General features: G+C 32.5%; 1 protein-coding gene and 1 long non-coding RNA gene across 3 annotated transcripts; both read left to right on the forward strand.

Annotated features, from left to right (window-relative positions):
• Positions 1-4,196: 4,196 nt before the first annotated feature.
• On the forward strand, positions 4,197-18,146 carry LOC132049782 (protein trichome birefringence-like 34). Of its 2 annotated transcripts, none has more exons than XM_059440712.1 (5): positions 4,197-4,575; positions 4,669-4,840; positions 16,986-17,182; positions 17,473-17,634; positions 17,725-18,146. In XM_059440712.1, exons 1-5 carry the CDS (start codon positions 4,235-4,237, stop codon positions 18,089-18,091), a joined length of 1,239 nt encoding a protein of 412 aa, XP_059296695.1. In that variant the 5' UTR covers positions 4,197-4,234; the 3' UTR covers positions 18,092-18,146. The 2 variants fall into 2 exon arrangements, with proteins under 2 accessions (XP_059296695.1, XP_059296697.1); XM_059440714.1 differs by lacking the exons at positions 4,197-4,575; positions 4,669-4,840 and adding exons at positions 15,339-15,924; positions 16,004-16,175.
• LOC132050967 (uncharacterized) lies at positions 7,985-11,015 on the forward strand. The gene is made up of 3 exons (XR_009413537.1): positions 7,985-8,159; positions 8,597-8,662; positions 10,710-11,015. It is a non-coding gene; the product is annotated as an uncharacterized LOC132050967 (long non-coding RNA).
• Positions 18,147-20,876: the final 2,730 nt, after the last annotated feature.

The raw sequence follows: 20,876 nt of genomic DNA on the forward strand, positions 1-20,876 counted from the left end.
GGTAAAATGGGTCGACCCGCGTTGATGTTTTGGGTTTTTTTTTTAAAGAAAAGTTTGTCCAAAAAGATAATCAACTAATCTTATCCGTCGGCCGAGCATGCGACAACGTACGACGCGAGGCCCCGCTCTCTATCCTTTGAAGCAACTTGTAAGCGCGTAACGTAATATATACACCTCTCTTTTCTCTCTTTTTCCTACGTTTTTAATAAACGCTTTATCCAAAGCAGTGCCGCGACCTTTTACATTCCCTTCACTCTTCATCCTATCATTTCCCCATTCACCAATATCAAAACCCAACATATACAACTTCCAAGATGGAGAAGAAACAAAAAATAGCCTGAGGTAGTTCAATTCTTGAATCACCTTAGTTTAAGATCTAAGGTGGATAAGCATTTTATTAGGCATTACCGGTGTTAGTTTTGTTTTGGATATGGCATTGCGTTCTCAGGTGTAAACTTAGGTACTTATGCAGTATATTTTTTGTATCAGTATATCTGCAAATGCTTATAATTGTGTATCTTAGCACGGCCCTCGCCCCTCTAGTAAAGAAAAGAAGAGGAACTTATCAGATAAGGCATATGGCATCTGAAAGGGACTTAACAACTGCTATTGAGAATTGACCCATCAGCAGTATATACATATATAGTCGAATATTTATGCTTTTGCCACAGCAGATCAATGTGCAATTCGAGTTAAATAGTGGGAGGAATAAGGTAGCTTTTTAAGTTAACAAGTTGACGTAATAAAATGTAAGGACCGCATCAAATCTAACCCTTTAGGGAAAAACAAAAGAAAGGAAAGGAAATAATTTTCTTCTTTACCCAAAAGACGTCAATGTCAATATGAGAAAAATTCACAATAATCACTTTTTTGAATTTTAAATTCTATAAGCGAAACTCCAATGATAATATTATGAAGTTTTATTTGTGAAATTTGAAACTTTAAAGTAGTGATTATTTTTAAGATCTTTTAACACATTTGTTCGTCCAAAGTAATTACATCACTAGCTAAATATACACTGATAATATAATTACCAGCTATTATTCTAGTGGACATCGATGAAATATAAAAATTTCTATTTTCAATTCAAATAGGAGAAAAGGGTCATTTGCACTGTTGTCCCTATTTTGAGTTGGTCTTTAAATTTTTGTCCCTCTAACAAATAATAAGCTTAAATTTTCACATCATTTCCACAAAGAATATGGTTTTCCTGCTAACTTATGCATCACTACAAGATAGTTTAAATTTTCAGCTAATTTGAAGGTGAATTCGTGCAATTTCATTGATCGAAAAGTAGTCATTGGGTTATTTTGACATGTGAATATGTCATGTTCGTGCCCATGTGTTGGCCCAACTTTCTCATATTGTTTTCCCCTAGTGGAGATTATATTGTGACAGTTGGGGCTTTCAACTTTCTTATTGTAGAATCAGAAACATTTCCCTTTTGTTATGGTTGCTTCTTCCTTTGAGTATCTCTTTACTTTTGGATTCAAATGATTAGCAGAAAGAGAACATTATCAGCATAACAAGGATCAGCTAATTTGAAGGTGAATTCGTGCAAATACATTTCATTGATCGATAAAGTAGTCATTGGGTTATTTTGACATGTGAATATGTCATGTTCGTGCCCATGTGTTGGCCCAACTTTCTCGATTTATATAGACAAATTTTCCATTTTTTTTGGTTATGTTCTCTGAGTGGAGATTATATTCGTAAACATTTGAGAAAGAAAAAGCTTTCTATATAAACCATCTAATACCTTTACCTCATGTATTCATATTGTAGAATCGGGTAAAGAAAACATTTCCATTTTAAGAACTTAAAACCTTTTTTTGTTATGGTGATGTTTTAAAATTTAATACTTATTCTTCCATTTGAGTATCTCTTTACAAAAAGAGTCAATTTGGATTCAAGTAAAAATGAATTTAAAACAAAGATAAAAAATAAAAAGATGAACATTGTCAAAGAAGCAAAATAACAAATCAAAACAAGGAAGTGATGTGCTGTATTGATTTTATTAAATCAAGATGTCCATTTATTTCCTCAGTTTCAAATACATATATCCTATCTTATTCATAGATACATATATATACGATAATTTACTAGTGTACGGATTGTTATAATTAACCATAACGTTAAGCTAATATTGTATCACTGAATATAATAATCCATTGTAGCACACTTACGTACAATGTGCATGTGTTATATGTACCCGAACTTCAGCTATATGACTTTGTTAAGATTAACTTCAAATACCGTACGCCTGATGTTGCCCCGAAGTAGGTACACGTGTAAAAAAAAAAAAAATCAACTTTTTAATTGGAGATTCTAAGATACTCCTTCCTAATTTCACTCTTGAAATATAAGTTCCCTTCAAAACATTAAGGGGGAAAAAAAGGAAAAAAGCAAATTTCAAACTTCTTTCTTCTTTTTCTTCTTCTCATCCTCCTCCTCTTCCCCGCCTAGCTCCTCATCCTCCACCTCCTTCGTCTGTTGGATTGAACGAGGTGAGCACGTGTGGTTGGAATTAGACGAAAACATCTGGACGAGATCACAGACAAAATTTTATGAAGATTAAAAGTCATTTGGATTTGTGTCAAAATATCATACCTAAAAACCACATCTATAACACATGTATGTCAGCATTATATATCCCTTATATCAATATTTTAGCACATAGATTTTCGTAGATACCACTGCGATATGTGTATATCACATTGTATATCAGATTTTCATGTATATGTATGTATATATACATGATATATAGGAGATAAATGGATATATAGTATGATATACACTAATATACATGGATATACACTGGATACAGTGCGAGATATATATATAGATGGAATTCTCTTCAATATCGAATTTCAATCTGAAATATTTTACTCAAGTCCGCATCAAATCGTCTCCAAACACTTTATATACTCAAGCTTGTTAAGATGTTCCAAACCAAATCTAGTATCAGCCAAGTGAGATAAATACAAGTATGCAGATCGAAAAAATTGCGAATAATAATTTAAAGCTGCCAAAAATTGTCTTCTTTTCCCAACCCTTCACTACCAGCATCTCCCGGTATTTTCTTTAATAATTACTCGTTATAGGTTTTAGAATTGTCGAAGAAAAGAAAAGAAATGGTATAAGTGGTTGATCTCTAGTTCAATGTGTCGACCAAAAATGTTCAATTATCACACTTCAATGTGACTGATGATCATGTCAGATGCTCTATAGAAGACTAATTCTTAAGTTCCCTCAATTATCGAAAATAGCTCATGCTCACACGAAACACAATTTGAATGGCTAATGAAGGTTTTTTTAGAAAATGGACCCGCAACCTTTGTGCATTATTGCTTATGAATCCTTTTTTTCTAGTGGTCAGATACGTTTAATGTTACTTTTAAAATTTAAACATGTTTCAGCTTTCTAGTTTGCTACTACTAATTTAGTTTAATAAAACAAGCCTTTCCGACAACTAGCAATTTCAACGTTTGTCATATTGCAACGATGTACTCATGTCAATCAAATCCCCATATTATTTCTGAATAAACATATGAATTTCAAATGTCATAAAAGACTAATTAAGTTCTTGCATATATTTTAGAGCATCGTTAATAAATTAATTTTAACGAAACTTATAAATCTTAATATTACAATTAATGTTCGACTCCTAAAAAGGAATAAAAGAGAAAAAGAATTACTCTCTTGTCTCAATTTATCTTGAACTGTTTCTTTTTAGTCAGTTAAAAAAAGAACGACATTTTATTTTATTAACAATTGAAAACTTTGAAAACAATTTTATGGGCGTTAATGAGATGATTTATGATCATATATATACATGAGCATTTAGGCCATACAATCAAAAAGTCTTCATTTCAATTTTATACTAGTGCTTAGTCAAATATCATCACATAAATTAAAACAAAGAAAATACTATTCTCGAACATCATAAGTGGTTGTACGTTTTAACTATTACAAACATTCTTCAGAATTTCAGCACGTTTATGACCAGCTTCTGTTTTGTTTCATTTAATAATCCTTTGTTTGTTTGATTAATAGCTTATTTTTTATTTTATTTTTTTTGTTGCAAAAAGGATAAAACTGAAGAAAAAAAAAAGTTACTCAAATATCTCAAATTCACCTACTTCAATTTCCTTGTGCGGCTTCTCTCCTTAGTATTATAAGTACCTATAGTCTCATAAGTAGATAAAGCAAAGAGGTCCTCTGAGAGATTAATATGGCAGAAAAAGTAGTGCATAAATCATGGATAATTCAGTATAATTTACATTCTATTTTAGGAATATTCCTATTGGTCTTTGTTTTTGTGTCTTTTTATGTTATAGAGGACAATACTGATGGTGCTAGTACCCTAGTCCAAAATAAGCTTATAAGAAAAGTTTCATCTCCTAAGTGCGATTTGTTTTCTGGGAGTTGGGTTTTTGATAACGTCTCATATCCTCTATATAAAGAACAACAATGTTCTCTCATGGCTGATGACTTTGCTTGTCACAAATTTGGAAGAAAAGACTCAAAATTTCAACATTGGAGATGGCAACCTTATGATTGTGATCTTCCAAGGTACCAAGCTCAAAGAGTTCTTTTTGATTTTCTCTTCCTGTTGTTTTTTGTTTCTTGGACTGTTTTTGTTGAATTAATGTTATTAAAGTGTAGATTTAGTGCCCAAGCATTGTTGGAGAAGCTAAAAGGCAAGAGAATGGTGTATGTTGGGGATTCATTGAACAAGAACCAATGGATGTCTATGGTATGCTTAATTGAATCCTCTGGAATTATATCTCCCAAACCACTCATTTGGAAAGGCAACTTGATCATCTTTGAGGTCAAGGTAAATATGTTTCTCTCTCAATATCAAAGATTAGCTAGCCAATTACATCATTTGACTTTGGTCAATTAAGTGGAAAGTAAGCCTTTTTCTTGGTACCGGCTACCTTCCACTAGAATTAGCATCAAACAATAAAAAAGAATTCACCAAGCGATTTTTGTCTCAACTCAAATTTGAGCCATGGTTTCATGTGGTTTTGATCCTATTTCATTAATTGCTAGGCTACATCCTTAGGTGCACCAAGCAAGCCTTTTCATTCCATTTTATTAGCATCTGTCTTTGTTTGGTTTTAATGAAATATAATACTACCTGAAGATGGTGTACCTGTGAGAAACAAACCAAACCCACAAAATTTGTGAACATCACCTAGTTCAAATGGCAACACCGTGCTTGTTCCTCATGTTCTATTTGTTGTATCTGTTTTTCATCAGAGTTTGCTTGAAATGCCTTTGCTAAAATTCCATGATTTTTAAGGTGGTTAATTAATTCAAATAGATAAAATTATTTCAAATTTTGTTTTTGCTAATAACAATCTTATCGGACAAAAACACATTTTGGCTATGCCCGACTAACGATGAGATTGAAACTAAATTCTCCTAATTGTAGGAACATGAAGCATGTTTTTTAGCGTCAACACCTTGCCGGATGTATTTAGGAATATTTTCTCATATCTTGTTTTAGTACATTTATGATATTTCCCGCAAACTCCTCTTGGGTCTTCTTTGAAGCATACGAAATAGGCTGTTGCACTGCCTAAACACGTCTAGTGGCGCAGTCAATCCATCACGACTTTGGGTTCCGGCTGATTGCATTCCGGCCAGCTTGTCTTGTAAGTCATCAAGTTCATCATCTTTTCCCATCATGTTTACTGATTTTTTTCTTATTTTTCTTAGGGGCACGATAATGCGGAGCCTTATGTCCGATTTCCCGCAATTATAGCGTTGCCTTTGAATTTTTTCTTGTTTTGTTCCTTCTTCACGAAGGCTTCTTCCTTTTCTTATTCTTTGGAGCGCTTCCTCGAACGATGTTTGCTCCCATATCGTTAATTTCCACGCGACTTCCTTTCGCGCTTATTATCCTCCTCGATCTTCAATCGAATCACCAGATCTTCCAGTGACATTTCCTTGCGCTTGTGTTTGAGATAGCTTTTGACGTCTCTCCATGAAGGAGGAAGCTTCTCAATTACAGCAGCCACTTGAAATGCCTCATTAAGTACCATACCTTCAGTAATAAGGTAATGGATAAGAACTTAGAGTTCTTGAACTTGGGTTCCAACAGTCTTACTGTCCACCATTTTATAGTCTAGAAACTTGGCAACCATAATTTTTTTTTCAAGTAGGCATCTTCGGTTTTATACTTCTTTGCAAGTGCAATCCACAATTCCTTTGAAGTCTTAGCAAAACTGTAGACGTTGTACAAATCGTCCTCTAAAGCACTGAGGATGTAACCTTTGCACAGGAAATCCAAATGCTTCTAAGCCTCAACAACCATGAAGCGCTGATTTTTAGACATTCCTTCTTCAAGAATAGAAGGGTCTTCATTTGTGAACTTCTACATACCAAGAGTGGTCAACCAAAAGAACATTCTTTGCTGCCAACCTTTGAAGTTAATTCCAGAAAATTTTCTTGGTTTTTCTGCTGGTGCCATGGCATGTGCAGTAGTTGAACGGCTTGACGAGGCAAATTTCGTCGTCGCCCGATTGCCTGTCTCTGGATCATGTGCAGCATCAGTCTCCATTGGAGCAGAGGGCACGGACATCATACCCCACCTTGCTATTTTTCTGCCCATCTCTTTCAACAATTGACAAAAAATTTAATTAATGGAAAACAAACATGGACCAGTAAACAGTGAAGATATATATGTTCAAATTGTTTCACAATCTGTTTCACAAATAAACGATGAAGTTTTTATGTTCTTCAAATCGTTTTACAGTTATGAACATTAATAATCCAACGAAGTTTTTATGTTCTTCAAGTTGGACTAGAAAAACTCTAATGGAGTAGAAAACCTGAAGGTTTTAGTCTCCAGAAACAGAATACAGATTAATAAATATGTAAAATAATTTCCTTAAGATTGTTAATAATATGTATCTGGAAAAACAAACTTAAACAGAATCTGGAAAAACTTTAGAAAGTGAAAAACATAAACCGAAAAATAAGAACAGTATTTGAAAATATATTTAAGAATCAAACTGAGCCCACTGAATGCACAGTGTTGATACCTAATTTTTTATCTGCTATAATTTATTTTAATTACCTAGAGTCCTTGAATAATAAATAGAGTGAAATATGTATTTTCAGAAGTCAAAATGATTTTATAAAATTATTTAGATAACATTTTACCATTCCTATTTGGTAAAATAATTTCTATAATGTTATAAAACATTTGGAAATTAATTTACATATTTTTACAATTATGATACTTTTTCCAAATTTAACCAAGACAACAATTATTTATTTAATTGTTTAAATTGTTAAATTGTCAGTTAGTAAGTATTTTACCCTGTTTAGCTCAAGGAATCTGATCAATAAGTAAATTAATCCTTTTTACCCCTCAAGTCTTAATTTTGCATGCCCAACGTGCATTTGTGCAATTTATTAGAGTTAATCATAATTAATTAAAGTGTTTAATTGTGGTTAATTCCATAAATTATTCAATTGTTGGATAATTGTGGCTTTAATTGAAATAGCTAATTTGCATGGCCTAAAGTTGATTAAGGTCATTATTGCAGTACTAGCCTTTAATGGTTTTGGGTTGAGTTTAAATCTGGCCTTAATTAAAATAACCAATTTCATGATTTAAAGTCAATTAAGGCTATATTTGCAACTTAAATCCATTAGCATATTAATCATGTTCTTTATTTTGGTTAATTGGTTAATTAAGTCATATTTGGCCATTAGTTAAAGAATTTTTTTTATTTGTTATAATTTTGGCCATTTAAGTTTTGTCGCATACACACACATATACATGGATATACACGTCTATACATGTATACCATGTATATATGTGTGTATATATATATACAAATGGGTCACTATTCCTTTTAATTGGTGAGTTCCACAAAAATGGCTAGACTCGGCCCTAGTGGCAATATACATACTCCCTGCTTCAACCAAACGAACCCCTTAAGGGGTCATTTATTTTTTTTACCAAGGGTTCCTTGTGAAACCCAAGCTGTCACTAGGCGATTTCTCTCTCTTCGTGCAAACTTGAAAATGGTAAAATTTCGGAGTATGGCAGGCTCTTCTCAGTCATGGTATGCCGATGTCGGGCAAATGATTAATTGCTTTGCACTCTCTCCACCATATCGCAGTCAAACAGGGTATTACCTTCTCCTTTTCTTTATTTTTTGCTTTTTATGGTCAAAGGAGTACAAAATCCCTGTCTCGACTCGTTTGAATCCCTCAATCCTGATTGGCTGATAAAGAACCCATTGGATTACCTCATTTTGGGTCAGATCTGGCCCTTGAATACGTGTTTGGTTTAATCTCAACCTTTGATTGTTGTGAGGATATGCCAATTCTCAGAATTGGAAGTTGTCCCACATCGAAATCAAATTAGGGTTTGGGGTTTGGGAATTTCTATTTAAAGGACCCTATTCTCCATTATTTGGAGAAGTTTGAGCATACTGAAAATTCTAGATACTTATAGAACTTGAAATACCTAAGATTTCGAAATATTTAAGATCTTTAACTTTTCTGAGTTAAGTAAAATTTTAAAAGCTTATTTTCTTTTTCGTTTTTGTGTGTTAAGGACAAGTACCTGGGATTGAGGAACGAAGGAATCATCCAAGTTCATTCTCGATCAAGGTTGTGCCTAGAAAAGGTAATATTCTATCTTTTTGTTTTTTTTTGTTTGCTTAATCATATGTTAGTCGTTATATGCTTAGTTGTTCAGCCTGTTTTGCTTAGTTTAATATTGTAGTTAGTTAGTGTAAGGTTGTGTAGGGTCATGTATTAGCTAGATGTTCATTATTATGATGTGTTTAGTTTGTTTAGACTGTTTTGCTTAGTTTAATGTTATCGTTAATATAAAATCATGCATCAGATAGATGTTTACTACACAAGTGTAATTAGAAGTGTGTTAAATGGCCCTTAGGTTAGATAATAGATGCTTAAGACATCCTTGTTAATAGTGTTGGTTGATGTGGTCTCTATGTGATAAAGGATGATTTATGTTGGGATTGTTGGTTGTTTTAAAAGCTAAGAGAATATCCTATACATATATACATGCTTTGAACCATGATTACGTTGTTTAAATCCCATGTTATCTAAGTCATAATAGCTTGAATAAGTAATACCATGTCTAGACCTAAAACTGTTATGTTCCATATATGCTTTTGTTGATTAATTAGAGAATGTGGGAACTTGTCTAGCCTCTGTGTAGTTTCATGTTTGGTTTGGTTTAGTTTGGTTGTCTTTGACCACTTTTCTAAGGATAGAATAGAGAAGGTTTCAAAACTGTTTGGTCTGTGTTTATTGGAGTTTCATGAAACTATAATGAGTTTTCACTATTCTAAAAGTTGCTATAGTATGATATGGTGTCTAAACTGTTGAGAATCTATATTTTTAAATCAACATTAGAAGCTAATGATCATGTACATTTCCATTATGCATTAAGAGTTGTTTCCTTTGTGTTATCGTTGAAACTTTACTGCTAAAAAGATTTAACTAAATAGTGAATTGAACTTTAATCCATGACCTACTTTATTTTTTCACTCCTTGCTTGGACACTGTTAAATTGAGTACATTATTTTAACTAGGTCAGTTTGGTTCCCATGTTTGGTCATATGTTTGTGTTTATTTTTAAAAAGGGAGAAAGTTTAAGTTCTTAATCTCATCTAGGAGGTTTTTTGTGAACTATCTACACACTTATGTTGTTGCCAGATTTTAAAGAAAGGTTGGTCCTATTTTTTTTTTTATGATCTTAAGTCCTATTTTGTAATTGTTTTAGTCACTGGTTTACTATTGAAATTGTCACAATAGCTGGAGTCCTGCGTTTGATAATATGAAAGCTTAAGTAGTCAACTAATCAAATTTAAGGGGATCAATCCAGTACACTATTTTGAATTTGATCTAAGTCAAATATCTTCACATTATGTGGTCTGTTGATATACACAAGTAAATGTGTAGGTCAATGGATACCTGTTCTCGCTTAAACTTTATCCTAAACAGCTGACCTAGCATTAGTATATAACTGCATTATAAGGAATAGGCCACCTAGTATACACAGTCATCTATTCAAAACATGTGGGAATTCTATCATGATTAAAGAGTCCTGGCTGATGTTTGTGACTGTAATTGAGTAGTTAGCTGCATTTTCTCTTCTCCATAAAACTCTTGGTTACCTTTACCTGGGAATCTATATAAAATGGGATATACTAAGTGGAGAATGATAGCAACCCTTTTTATTGTAAGTGTGGTGCCCCTAATTGAATATGCAAGGGATATACCTAAGGCATACTGGTTATGTGCCGTATATGCTTTGGTGTATGGGAACTAGTATATTTGGTATAGGTGTGGTATACCCCCCTCCCCCCCCCCCCCCCCCCCCCCCCATTTTAGCCTTAGAACTAATAGTTATACACTGAAAATCTGCTTAGACTTGCCCTTATTTTTTCATGTTTTGGGTCTGACATCTTTTCATCCTGGCCAACTTGTGTTTGGGCTTGTTACATTTTATCTTATTAACTGGTCAGTACATTATGCATGAAAATTCATGTGAAACATGTTTAATTTTTTTCTTTATAATTACCCGCTTAGTGTTCTTATTATTTAGTGGTTAAGGCCTAGGTACTCTCTAACCCCTTACCTTTTTTTTCCCCTTGGTGTTGCATGAGATTTCTGCTCGGGTTGTTTCTTACTTGCATAAGCCTGTTGGGCCTGAGCCCAATCATATTCCTTGATCGAGTCCGAAAATAAGAAGAAAGGGAAGCTAACATTATTTAAGGCCCTATCCATGGGTAAAAATGGATCTTTGGTGGGCTTCGGTAGGCCCACCAGCTCAATTTTCTTCCTTTCTGCCTTACTTTTACATTTATATGTCATATGTGTATTTAATTGTAAACACTTGAAAAAATATTGAAAGCCTTATGTATGTGTAGGACTTAGGAAAATGCTTAGTATTTTAGGAAGACGCTCAAAAACACTTTCAAATTCGGGTAAACCTCAATCTGGTATGATAATCGACACTTGACTCATTTTCTAAAAATTTAAAATTGTTTGGACATGTTTTAACCTAAATCATTCTCAAAAAAAAAAAGGGCTAGTCTCTAACACATGCATGAAATTGGTATTTAAACCTCTTATTAAGTTTTCCCTTTCAAAGTTTTAAAACTGGTTTGAGGCCGTGATTACTATGAGACTAATTTGTATTTTTGGGCCTTTCGCCCCTTGTGAAAATCTAGAAACCAAAAAAACAAGAGCAAACTTAATTTTGGGCTTTAAGCTCACCGATGGACTGTTGTCTAAGCCAAAATATATAGTTGTTTAGCCATTTGGGCCTTAGCAATAGATTGGACTGAAATTAGACTTGAATGAAAAACTTGAATATTTCATGAGATGGAAAAGATAAATCTGGACCTGAAAAATTTGTAAATTATGATTGATTTGGGCCTGGAAGTCCAGAACCAATTGGACTGAAATAAGATGGACCTATTTGGACCGATTTTTGAGGTTGAAACAGATTTGGCCTAGAATAGTAGCAACTCTGCTCGGGAGAAATCTTGGGTGTGTCCTAGTCCGGCAATAAAGTGCGTTGAACATTTACGCGGATTTTCAAACCAAAACCCCGTTTTATAAGGGAATTTTTTGGCCGAATTTTTTTTGAAATTATGATATGAATGGAATGACACTTTGCGGGAACTTAAACAATTTTTTAAGCAAATAAATACAAAATCACACATTGAAGCTCGTAGGTCAATCGTATTCTACGAATTTTTAATACTTGAGTGCGTAAAATCTTCCCTAGGGGATCCCCAAAACTCTTACCTCGAACTTTGGTCCAATAAGACTTTTTCTCTCGCTTGAAAAATTCTTTAAATTCGGTTTTCCTAGTTTTCTTTAAATAAATTATGTAGCGACTCTAAAATATTAACATCCAATTAGAGCACCAACAACCTCGTAGTAACTTTTATGCCTTAACCTGCGTAAAAGCGAACCGTAACACGCAGTGTGTCCTTAAGGAAATTATTCCCCTCAATGTACCTGAGATTGTTATGGAATATATCCTCCGATGTACTCACACTACAAACCCTTCGACGACAGTAAAGCACATAGAAAGTTTAAGAGAGTGCAAGAAGTTTAGAAAGTCAGAAAATTCGTAAGGAAAAATCCGAGTACTATTAGGAATTTATAGCCATTGGGGCATCAAGTTTCTGAAAAGGTTTGCAACCTTTCAGGAAAAAAATTAAATTTAATCCGGGAAAGAGAAACCGGTCAGGTGCGAGGATCCGGGTCATAAATCGGGTCATGATTTGGATAATTAATTAATTAAATAATTAAAAAATGAAATAAATTTGGTCCAAAAAAATTATCAATCAAATCATTTGACCGAAGCCGAAGCCGAGCGAGCAACGACAGCGGCTGCATGAGGCTTGCCTTCCTCTCAACCCTTTAATAACTAGAAGGAATGCTTCTATATTTAAGTACAAGAATTTTTCTTTCCACTACCTATGTGGGATAAATGCTTCTTTTATAAACCAAAAGGGAATAATTTATTTTCCCTCCATATTTCTTTCCTCCATTTCCCATTCAACTAATCATTAAAACCCAACGGAAGGAAAATGTATGAGAATGACAAAGACTCGATGAATTTCAGACGAGAAAGATGAGTTGCATGAAAAGCTAGAAATAATTGGAAAATGATGAAGAAGGGAATGTTGCGAAGAGCTCAGGGCAAAAAAAAAAAAAATGCAAGGTGAAAAGAATGAAGAAAATGAGGACTACATATGGGTTTCGGAAAGTAAAAACCCACCATTTTCTCGGTAATTGAGGTAAAAGTTGGCCCATTCAGCGGACGCCATGTGTGTTGAGCATTTATGAAAGAGTGTTCACGTCACTTTACTAATGTCAAAAATCTTTTCAACTGCTTTCCCGCCAAAATTTATAAACTAAGATTATTTCAAATGGAAAATCGTTCTTACAAATTTTTTATTTTTTTGCAACAAGTCCTTCAATGAAATTTTGTTATTTTTAATTTATAAAATTCGGTTTGTGGTTGGTGGTTCTGTGATAGTAAGTGTTTTTGGGGAAGTAAAACTTGAAAATATGATTTTGGAGGTTCCACTGGGTTTTTGAGGGGTTCTCACCGTGTTTGGAATTTTGGGTTATTCATAGAAAATACTTTTTGACAAAAAAAGCTTTGAAAGCGGCATCGTGCTACATTTATATTCCACTTCCAAGTGATGATATATTAAAACAAAATCATGGTTAAATTAGTCTTTTAATTAAATAAATCTTGTTCATTGATTTGTATGTAGAACACGTGTGTAACATATGAGCACCCTAAAGGATACTTGAGCAAACTTCAATTAAGACAAGCGGATTCATACGAATTCAATAATCTATTAAAAACTTCATAAATATTATATTTCAATTCATAATTTTGAAAGTGCTATGAGTTCGGTGTTAAAAATATTAATGCTTGAACTCGTAAAATTTAAATTCGAATTTGTCTCTAAAAGTGTGCTATTAAACAACCACAACTATAAAGAAAACGGAGAAGAGCCAAAATTATCCTCGAACTATTCTAAATAAAGCACATTTACCCTCCATTTGATTTTGGTAGTAAAAGTGCCCTAGCCGTGTAACAAAAGACCACATACCTCGCTTCTAACTAAAGGACCACATATACCCTCCGTTGAAGAAAAAGGTGTGATTTATGTCGTTCTTTTTTCCTCTTTAATAAATCTATTTTTGGAGAGAAAAATAAATAAATCTCTATCTGTATCTCTCTCTATCATAGAGGGCCAAATGCATCAGCCTATTATTGTTTGGATATTCACAGATCAACTGCAATTTGAAATTCAGTCCAAATCAATTGGCTTAGAGTCAAACTAATACTATAGTCTAACAAAACAAGCATTTCCGACGATCGACTAGCTACTTCAACGGTTTTCATATTGCAACTTTGTAAGGGAAACTTCAATAATATACAATCCAACATAAGAAATTACTATATTCACATAGTCATATTTTAGATTTACATTTGCATAGCCAAATTTTCACAGTATACAACATTATACAGCAGTATACTACTTTATACACCTGAGATACACAATACATCAACTTGTATAAAAGTGTATATACAATATTATAAAACAATATACAACTTTATAAACTTATTGTAGACACTATATAAACATTGTATAAAAGTATATATTAGTTTATTAGAGATGTTTACACACTTTTTTACAAAGTTATACAAAATTATAAAAACTTATACAATGATTCCCTAACTTCAACTAATGTTCCCCTCTTCCACACCATACGGACCACCACAATGGACATTGATCACCTACTCCAAGCCACCAACTCCCTACCGCCGGACAACACCAGTGCACCACCGCTGTTCATAACGGCGACACCCTCATCCACCTAATTCGATCCCACTACTGAAGAAGATGGAGCGTAAATGGACTCTTCGGCGGCTAACGCGGGTAAGAAATCAAACATGAGCTAAACCGGGTAATCAACTTCCCAAATCGACAAAAAGTGTAAAAATCCCAACTTTGTACTCATGTGAAATCAAATCCCCCTAATCATTTTGAATAAACATATGAATTTTAAATGTCACATATAATTTAGAGTGTCCTTAACAAGTTAATTGAAATGGAAATTATAAAATTTAATTAGATATAAGAATGTTTGACTCATAAAAAAAGAAACAAAGAAAACGAAAACAAAAAAAAAAAAAAAAAAAAAAAAAAAAAAGAAGACTACTATCTCGAGCACCATAAGTGGTCGTACGTTTAACAAGGTGGATGCATGTGCATGTATTATTAACAAACATTCTTCAAAATTTCAGCACGTTTATCGACAGACATAGGAAGAATCTTGCAGAAGATGGCAATAAACTAGCTAAACCGAAATATATAAAATAAAAAGTGACAGTAAAAAAGATAGCGCATCTCTAAAACAGAAATTAAATATAATAGAATTACAGGCATGTAGAAATTAAAGAAACAACAATATCTTACGGTTACGTTGGCTTGTAGTACTTATCATGTAATTTTCAAATATGTAAATTTTATTTTTTAAAAGTTAAAGAATCTATACCCAATTTCATAGTCAAATTTAAGTGTTTTGACTCTCCGTTCGAACTTCTTCACATAAATTGAAACCGATGAGAAACTCATAATTAATGAAGACTTAAACAGAGATTAAGTGGACTCATAATTCACTAGATCTCATTCATAGATTAGGTGAACTTAAACACATTAAATTAGTTAGAGAAGTAGTTTTACGAGTCATCAGAGAAAGTCAAATAAAACCAACTAAATCACAGCTATTGCACATTGTTCATAGTACTACTAGTTTTTGACCAGCTTCTATTTTGTTTTATTTAATAATCCTCTATTTTTGTTCGTTTGATAATTGCTTCTTTTTGCAAGAAGGGCAAGATTAGTTACTCAAATATCTTTCAAATTCAACAACTTCTATTCCCTTGTGCTGATTCTCTCCTTGTTATTATAAGTATCAATAGTCCCATAAGTAGATAAATATCAAAGAGGTCCTTTGAGAGAAGAATATGGCAGAAAAATTAGTGCATAAATCGTGGATAATTCAGTATAACTTGCATTCTATTTTAGGAATCATCCTCTTGGCCTTTCTTTTTGTGTCTTTTTATCTTATAGGGGACAATAGTGATGGTGCTAGAATTCTAGCAAATAAGCCTACAAGAAAAAATTCATCTCCAAAATGTAATTTGTTTGCTGGAAGTTGGGTTTTTGATAATGTCTCATATCCTCTATACAAAGAACAACAATGTTCTTTCATGGCTGATGATTTTGCTTGTCATAAATTTGGAAGAAAAGACTCAAAATATCATTATTGGAGATGGCAACCTTATGATTGTGATCTTCCAAGGTATATAACAAACTCAAAAAAAAGTTCCTTTTTGTTTCTTGAATTTTATTTTTATGTATTTATGTTATGATAAGTGTAGGTTTAATGCCAAGGGATTGTTGGAGAAACTAAAAGGGAAGAGAGTATTGTTTGTTGGGGATTCATTGAATAAGAACCAATGGGCATCTATGGTATGCTTAATTGAATCCTCTGGAATTCCATCTCTCAAACCACCTATCTGGAAAGGCAATTTGATCACCTTTGAGGTCAAGGTAATTGCATTTCTCTCTCAGATTCTAAGATGAGCTTGCCAATTACAACATTAAGTCTTTGTTATCATGGATCAATTTGTGCTTCCATGGAAACCAAGCCTTTTTTTCTGATACCGGATAACATCACTCACCAAAACTTAGGCAGGTGGAAAGAATTCACCAAGTATTTTTGCCTTTACTGAAATTTGAACTTTGTTCTCTATGTGATTTTCATTAAACGCTAGGCCACGTCTTGGTGCATAAAACAAGCCTTTCATCAAACTTTGCTCTTTTTGTTTGTTTAATTTTATTGAAATATATTATACATGAAAATGGTGCACTTGAAAGAAACAAACGAAATCCACAAAATTTTCAACATTACCTAGTTCAAATAGCAAATATTGTGGTTGTTACTCATGCTGTGTATTCGTTGTGTCTGTCTGTTATTAGAGTTTGTTAGAGATGCTTTTCTAGTGGTTAATCCATTCAAATAGATAAAATTATTATTATCTTCATCCCAATTTATGTGGTTTGACTAGACATAGAGTTTAAAAAAGAAAAGAAAGATTTTTGAAATATGTGCTATAAATCAAGACAATAGACATTTATGTTACTATAAATGATCCCATTAAAGTAACATAAGAAGTTTAAAGTTCAACTATTTCCAAATAAGAAAGTATATCATTTTTTTTGTGGCAGACTAAAAAGAAAAGTATACCACATAAATTGAGTCGGAGAGAGTGGTTAATATCAACTAGCTGAGATTTTCTTCTTTCAAGAGAAACATTTCTTCTCACAACTAAAGTTTTTCATTTTCTATATATGATCAAGGAATACAATGCAACAATTGATTTCTACTGGTCACCATTGCTAGTAGAATCCAATTGCGATGATCCAGTGAAACACCGTGTCCGAGATCGAATTATCAGAATTGAGGGAATCGAAAAACATGCCAGGCATTGGATTGATGCCGACATTCTCATCTTTGATTCCTTCACCTGGTGGCTTGAACCCAAAATGACACTTCTGTAAGTATATTCCACCAAAATAAGTACTCCTGAATAGTTCAGTCTACACCAAGTGTTTGATAGTCTGTATACTGGCAATATCTTCTTTAAGGAAAGTCGTTCTCACGCTTCAAGCCTTATCTTTGTTTTCGTTTTCTTCTAATAATTTTCTAACACCAAGCACTTCATATTTGGATTTATGCTAACATAAGTTACATTGTTATCAGCTTACCTTATAAGTGATCTAATTCTATAAACATTTTTTATACTCGGTGCATAGAACTTAAATTTTTCATATTAACTTTACACAGGTGGGGATCTTTTAATAGCTCTGAGGCAATCTACAAAAAGGTCGGAATGAAGTTGCGCCGCTATGAGATGGCCTTGAGAACATGGTCAGATTGGTTGGAGTTTCAAATTGACAGAAAAAGGACAAGAGTGTTCTTCATGAGCCTCTCTCCTTCTCACAAAAAGTACGATAACGACTTAAGTTATTTTGTCCACATAAAGATCAATTCTTATAAAAAAAATTAAATCATTTTTTATTGTTTTGTTAAACGCAGTGCCACAGATTGGGGCATGGGAAATGGTCAAAGTTGCTATGGTGAAACAGAACCAATATCAAGAACAAAGTATTGGGGAAGTGAAACTGATAGAAACATGATGGAAATAGCAGAGGGCTCCGTAAATGGGCTGAAGAGAAGGGGATTAGATATAAAATATCTTAGCATAACACAACTATCAGACTATAGAAAAGATGCACATCCATCAGTTTACAAGAGGAATTGGGTTGCTCCAACAAAAGAGCAACTGTTAAATCCAAGGAGTAATGCAGATTGTGTACATTGGTGTCTTCCTGGTGTGCCTGATGTTTGGAATCAGATTCTTTATGCATATATCATGGACTCCTCAAGAGAATTAAAGCAATAGATTTTTTTATTTTTATTTTTTATGTGAAAAGAAAAATCCAGTGAAATTGTAATGATATTTGTTTTTTCTTTTGCATAAAATCTTGAAATATGTGCAGTAGTTCAACAAGATTTACAATCATTATAGATATAGGAGTCCACAACCAAAATACCCCTAAAAAAAAAGTGGGGTTGAACCAAAATGCCAACAAAAAAAAACTGTGATAAAAATATCGTTAACGTACTATTTTACTACGTTAAAGAAGTTAACCGTAACGGCGCGGTTAAGTCCTTTAACACAGTAAAATACTGCGTTATAGGACACTAAAAAAAAAAAAAAAATCTATAACGCGGTATTTTACTGCATTATAGAACCAGTAAAAAAAAATTTGGTCAACTTTTTTTTTTTGCAACACTTAGTGTTTGTTTTTCCATACTTTGACCAACGATTAGTCATGTATCAAGACTCTGAAACGTCAATATTTTATATACAACCTGAGATTTTTTTTCTGCGTACAATAATATAGGTTCAATACATCAAGGATACGTAAATGTTCGGATCGTCATTTTAGGGGTTGAAAAGGTGCCCGAAGTAAGTTTTGTTTGAAATTTCTTTAGGTTTAAGTGTTGTATTTTTATAAGGTTATTTTAGTCAACTTTATATGTCGAGAAAATTAGTCAGCTTTATTTTCGAAAATTGAAACCACAAAAGTGAAATTGACATTCACAGCTACATTGCCCCGGAATTTTTACGTTGAAATCTAATGCGCATCATCATATTATAAGTAAAGAAAACTAAAAACTACACGCCAATTTGGCGGAAAATTGAAATTGAATAGGATAACATGTTTTTTTTTTTTTTTTTAAAATCAGCTCGGCCAAATTGCCTTGTGGCTGTTTATCCGCGTAGATCTCGAAAAAATACGCATAATAAAAAAAAATCGTGCAAAACGGATATCTGAGCGCAAAGTTATGACCATCTAAAATTTGACCACTTTACAACTAGCTTTTCTCTCTGTATTTTTTTTAAATACATTTTTATCTAATTGAATTAGATTTATATTCAAAATAAAGTTATGTCTTGATTAAAAAATAACACACTTAAATCAAAACCTTAAAAAATAAAACAAAACTTACTTCATGTACCTTTTCAACCCCTAAAACGACGATCCGAACGTTTACGTATACTTGATGTATTGAGCATACATTATAGTGTATAGAAAAACATATCAGGTTCTATATAAAATATTGATATTTTGGAGTCTTGACACATGACTAATCGTTGATCAAAGTATGGAAAAAAACACTAAGTGTTGTAAAAGATTTATTAAAATAAGATGTTGCGATCTTTCTATGGAAAAAAATACTAAGTGTTCCTTAAGTGTGTTATTTTTTAATGCATAACTTTATTTCGAATATGTTTCCAAAAAAAAAAAAAAAATCCCGTAAATCGGACGTCCGAGCGCAAAAGTTCGCGTATATTCGAAATAAAATTACGCTTTAAAAAATAACACACTTAAATCTAAACCCTAAAAATAAAAAACTTTAAGTTAATGACAACAAGTCTTCAAACAAAAATGGATGTCTATGTATATAGAACACTTGAACCTAAAGTTTTCAAACAAAACTTACTTCGCGAACCTTTTAAACCCCTAAAATGACGATCCGAATATTTACGTATCCTTGATGTATTGAGCCTACATTATTGTTCGCAGTTAAAAATATCAGGTTCTATATAAAATATTGACGTTTCGGAGTCTTGACACACGACTAATCGTTGGTCAAAGAATGGAAAAAAAACACTAAGTGTTGCAAAAAAAAAAAAATAATAAGTTGACCAATTTTTTTTTTTTTACTGGTTCTATAACGCAGTAAAATAGTGCATTATAATTTTTTTTATTTTTTATAAGTGTGTCCACCGTTACGGGTAACTCTTTTAACGCAGTAAAATACTGCGTTTCACAATTTTTATTTTTTATTTTGGGTAGTTTGGTTCTGGACTCTAGATACGGAGCAGTTGATGTTTCAACTTAGTTTCAGAATTTGGAAACAACTCTCAACCTAAAAGTGTAAAATTATTAGAGAACCCCAACTGCCTGAATAGCTTATACATAATTCACCTAACTGTCCCCCAAAATTAAGTAATTCACCTGCTCCATTCTATCATATATTAGAGCATTAACAAAAATTAGAGACATAATAGAGGAATCCAATGGCTAGTGCTAACCAACTAGTACTTCAGAAGCAGGTAAACTTTCTCTCGTTTTCATTGTCATATCATAGATCTAATTAAATATAACTTCAAATTTCGACATGGCAATTAAAGAGAGAAATAGGGCACAACTTAAACCCGTCAACCACACTTATAAAAGTAGACGGTGGTTCAAACACGACTTTTTTTTTTGTATATATATATATTATAGTATTTATTAGTATATTTTGTATATTTACATATGTTATATAAGTTTATAAAGGATTATAACCCTATACTTGTCCCTGTTTTCATATTTTTTATATATATATATATATATATATATATATATATATATATATATATATATATATATATATATATATATATATCCACATTAACATAATTCCCAGTTCTTTCAAATATATATATATATATATTCAATCTTGAAATTTTGTTTTGTATTTATGGATTTGGATTACTTATATATATTAGCTTGTCTTATATATATATATATATATATATATATATATATATATATATATTTATATTGACTATATATTATAAGTATACGTATATTTTAGTCATTTTTCAAGGATTAAAAAATGTACAAGAA

Source organism: Lycium ferocissimum, chromosome 3 (genome assembly GCF_029784015.1).
Source record: "Lycium ferocissimum isolate CSIRO_LF1 chromosome 3, AGI_CSIRO_Lferr_CH_V1, whole genome shotgun sequence".
Lineage (NCBI taxonomy): Eukaryota > Viridiplantae > Streptophyta > Magnoliopsida > Solanales > Solanaceae > Lycium > Lycium ferocissimum.

Coding starts and splice junctions, on each gene's coding strand:
- LOC132049782 (XM_059440712.1), top strand. CDS start 4,235: ATGGCAGAAAAAGTAGTGCATAAATCATGGATAATTCAGTATAATTTA. Junction 4,841..16,985: donor TGATCATCTTTGAGGTCAAG/GTAAATATGTTT, acceptor TATATGATCAAG/GAATACAATGCAACAATTGA. Junction 17,183..17,472: donor GAACCCAAAATGACACTTCT/GTAAGTATATTC, acceptor AACTTTACACAG/GTGGGGATCTTTTAATAGCT.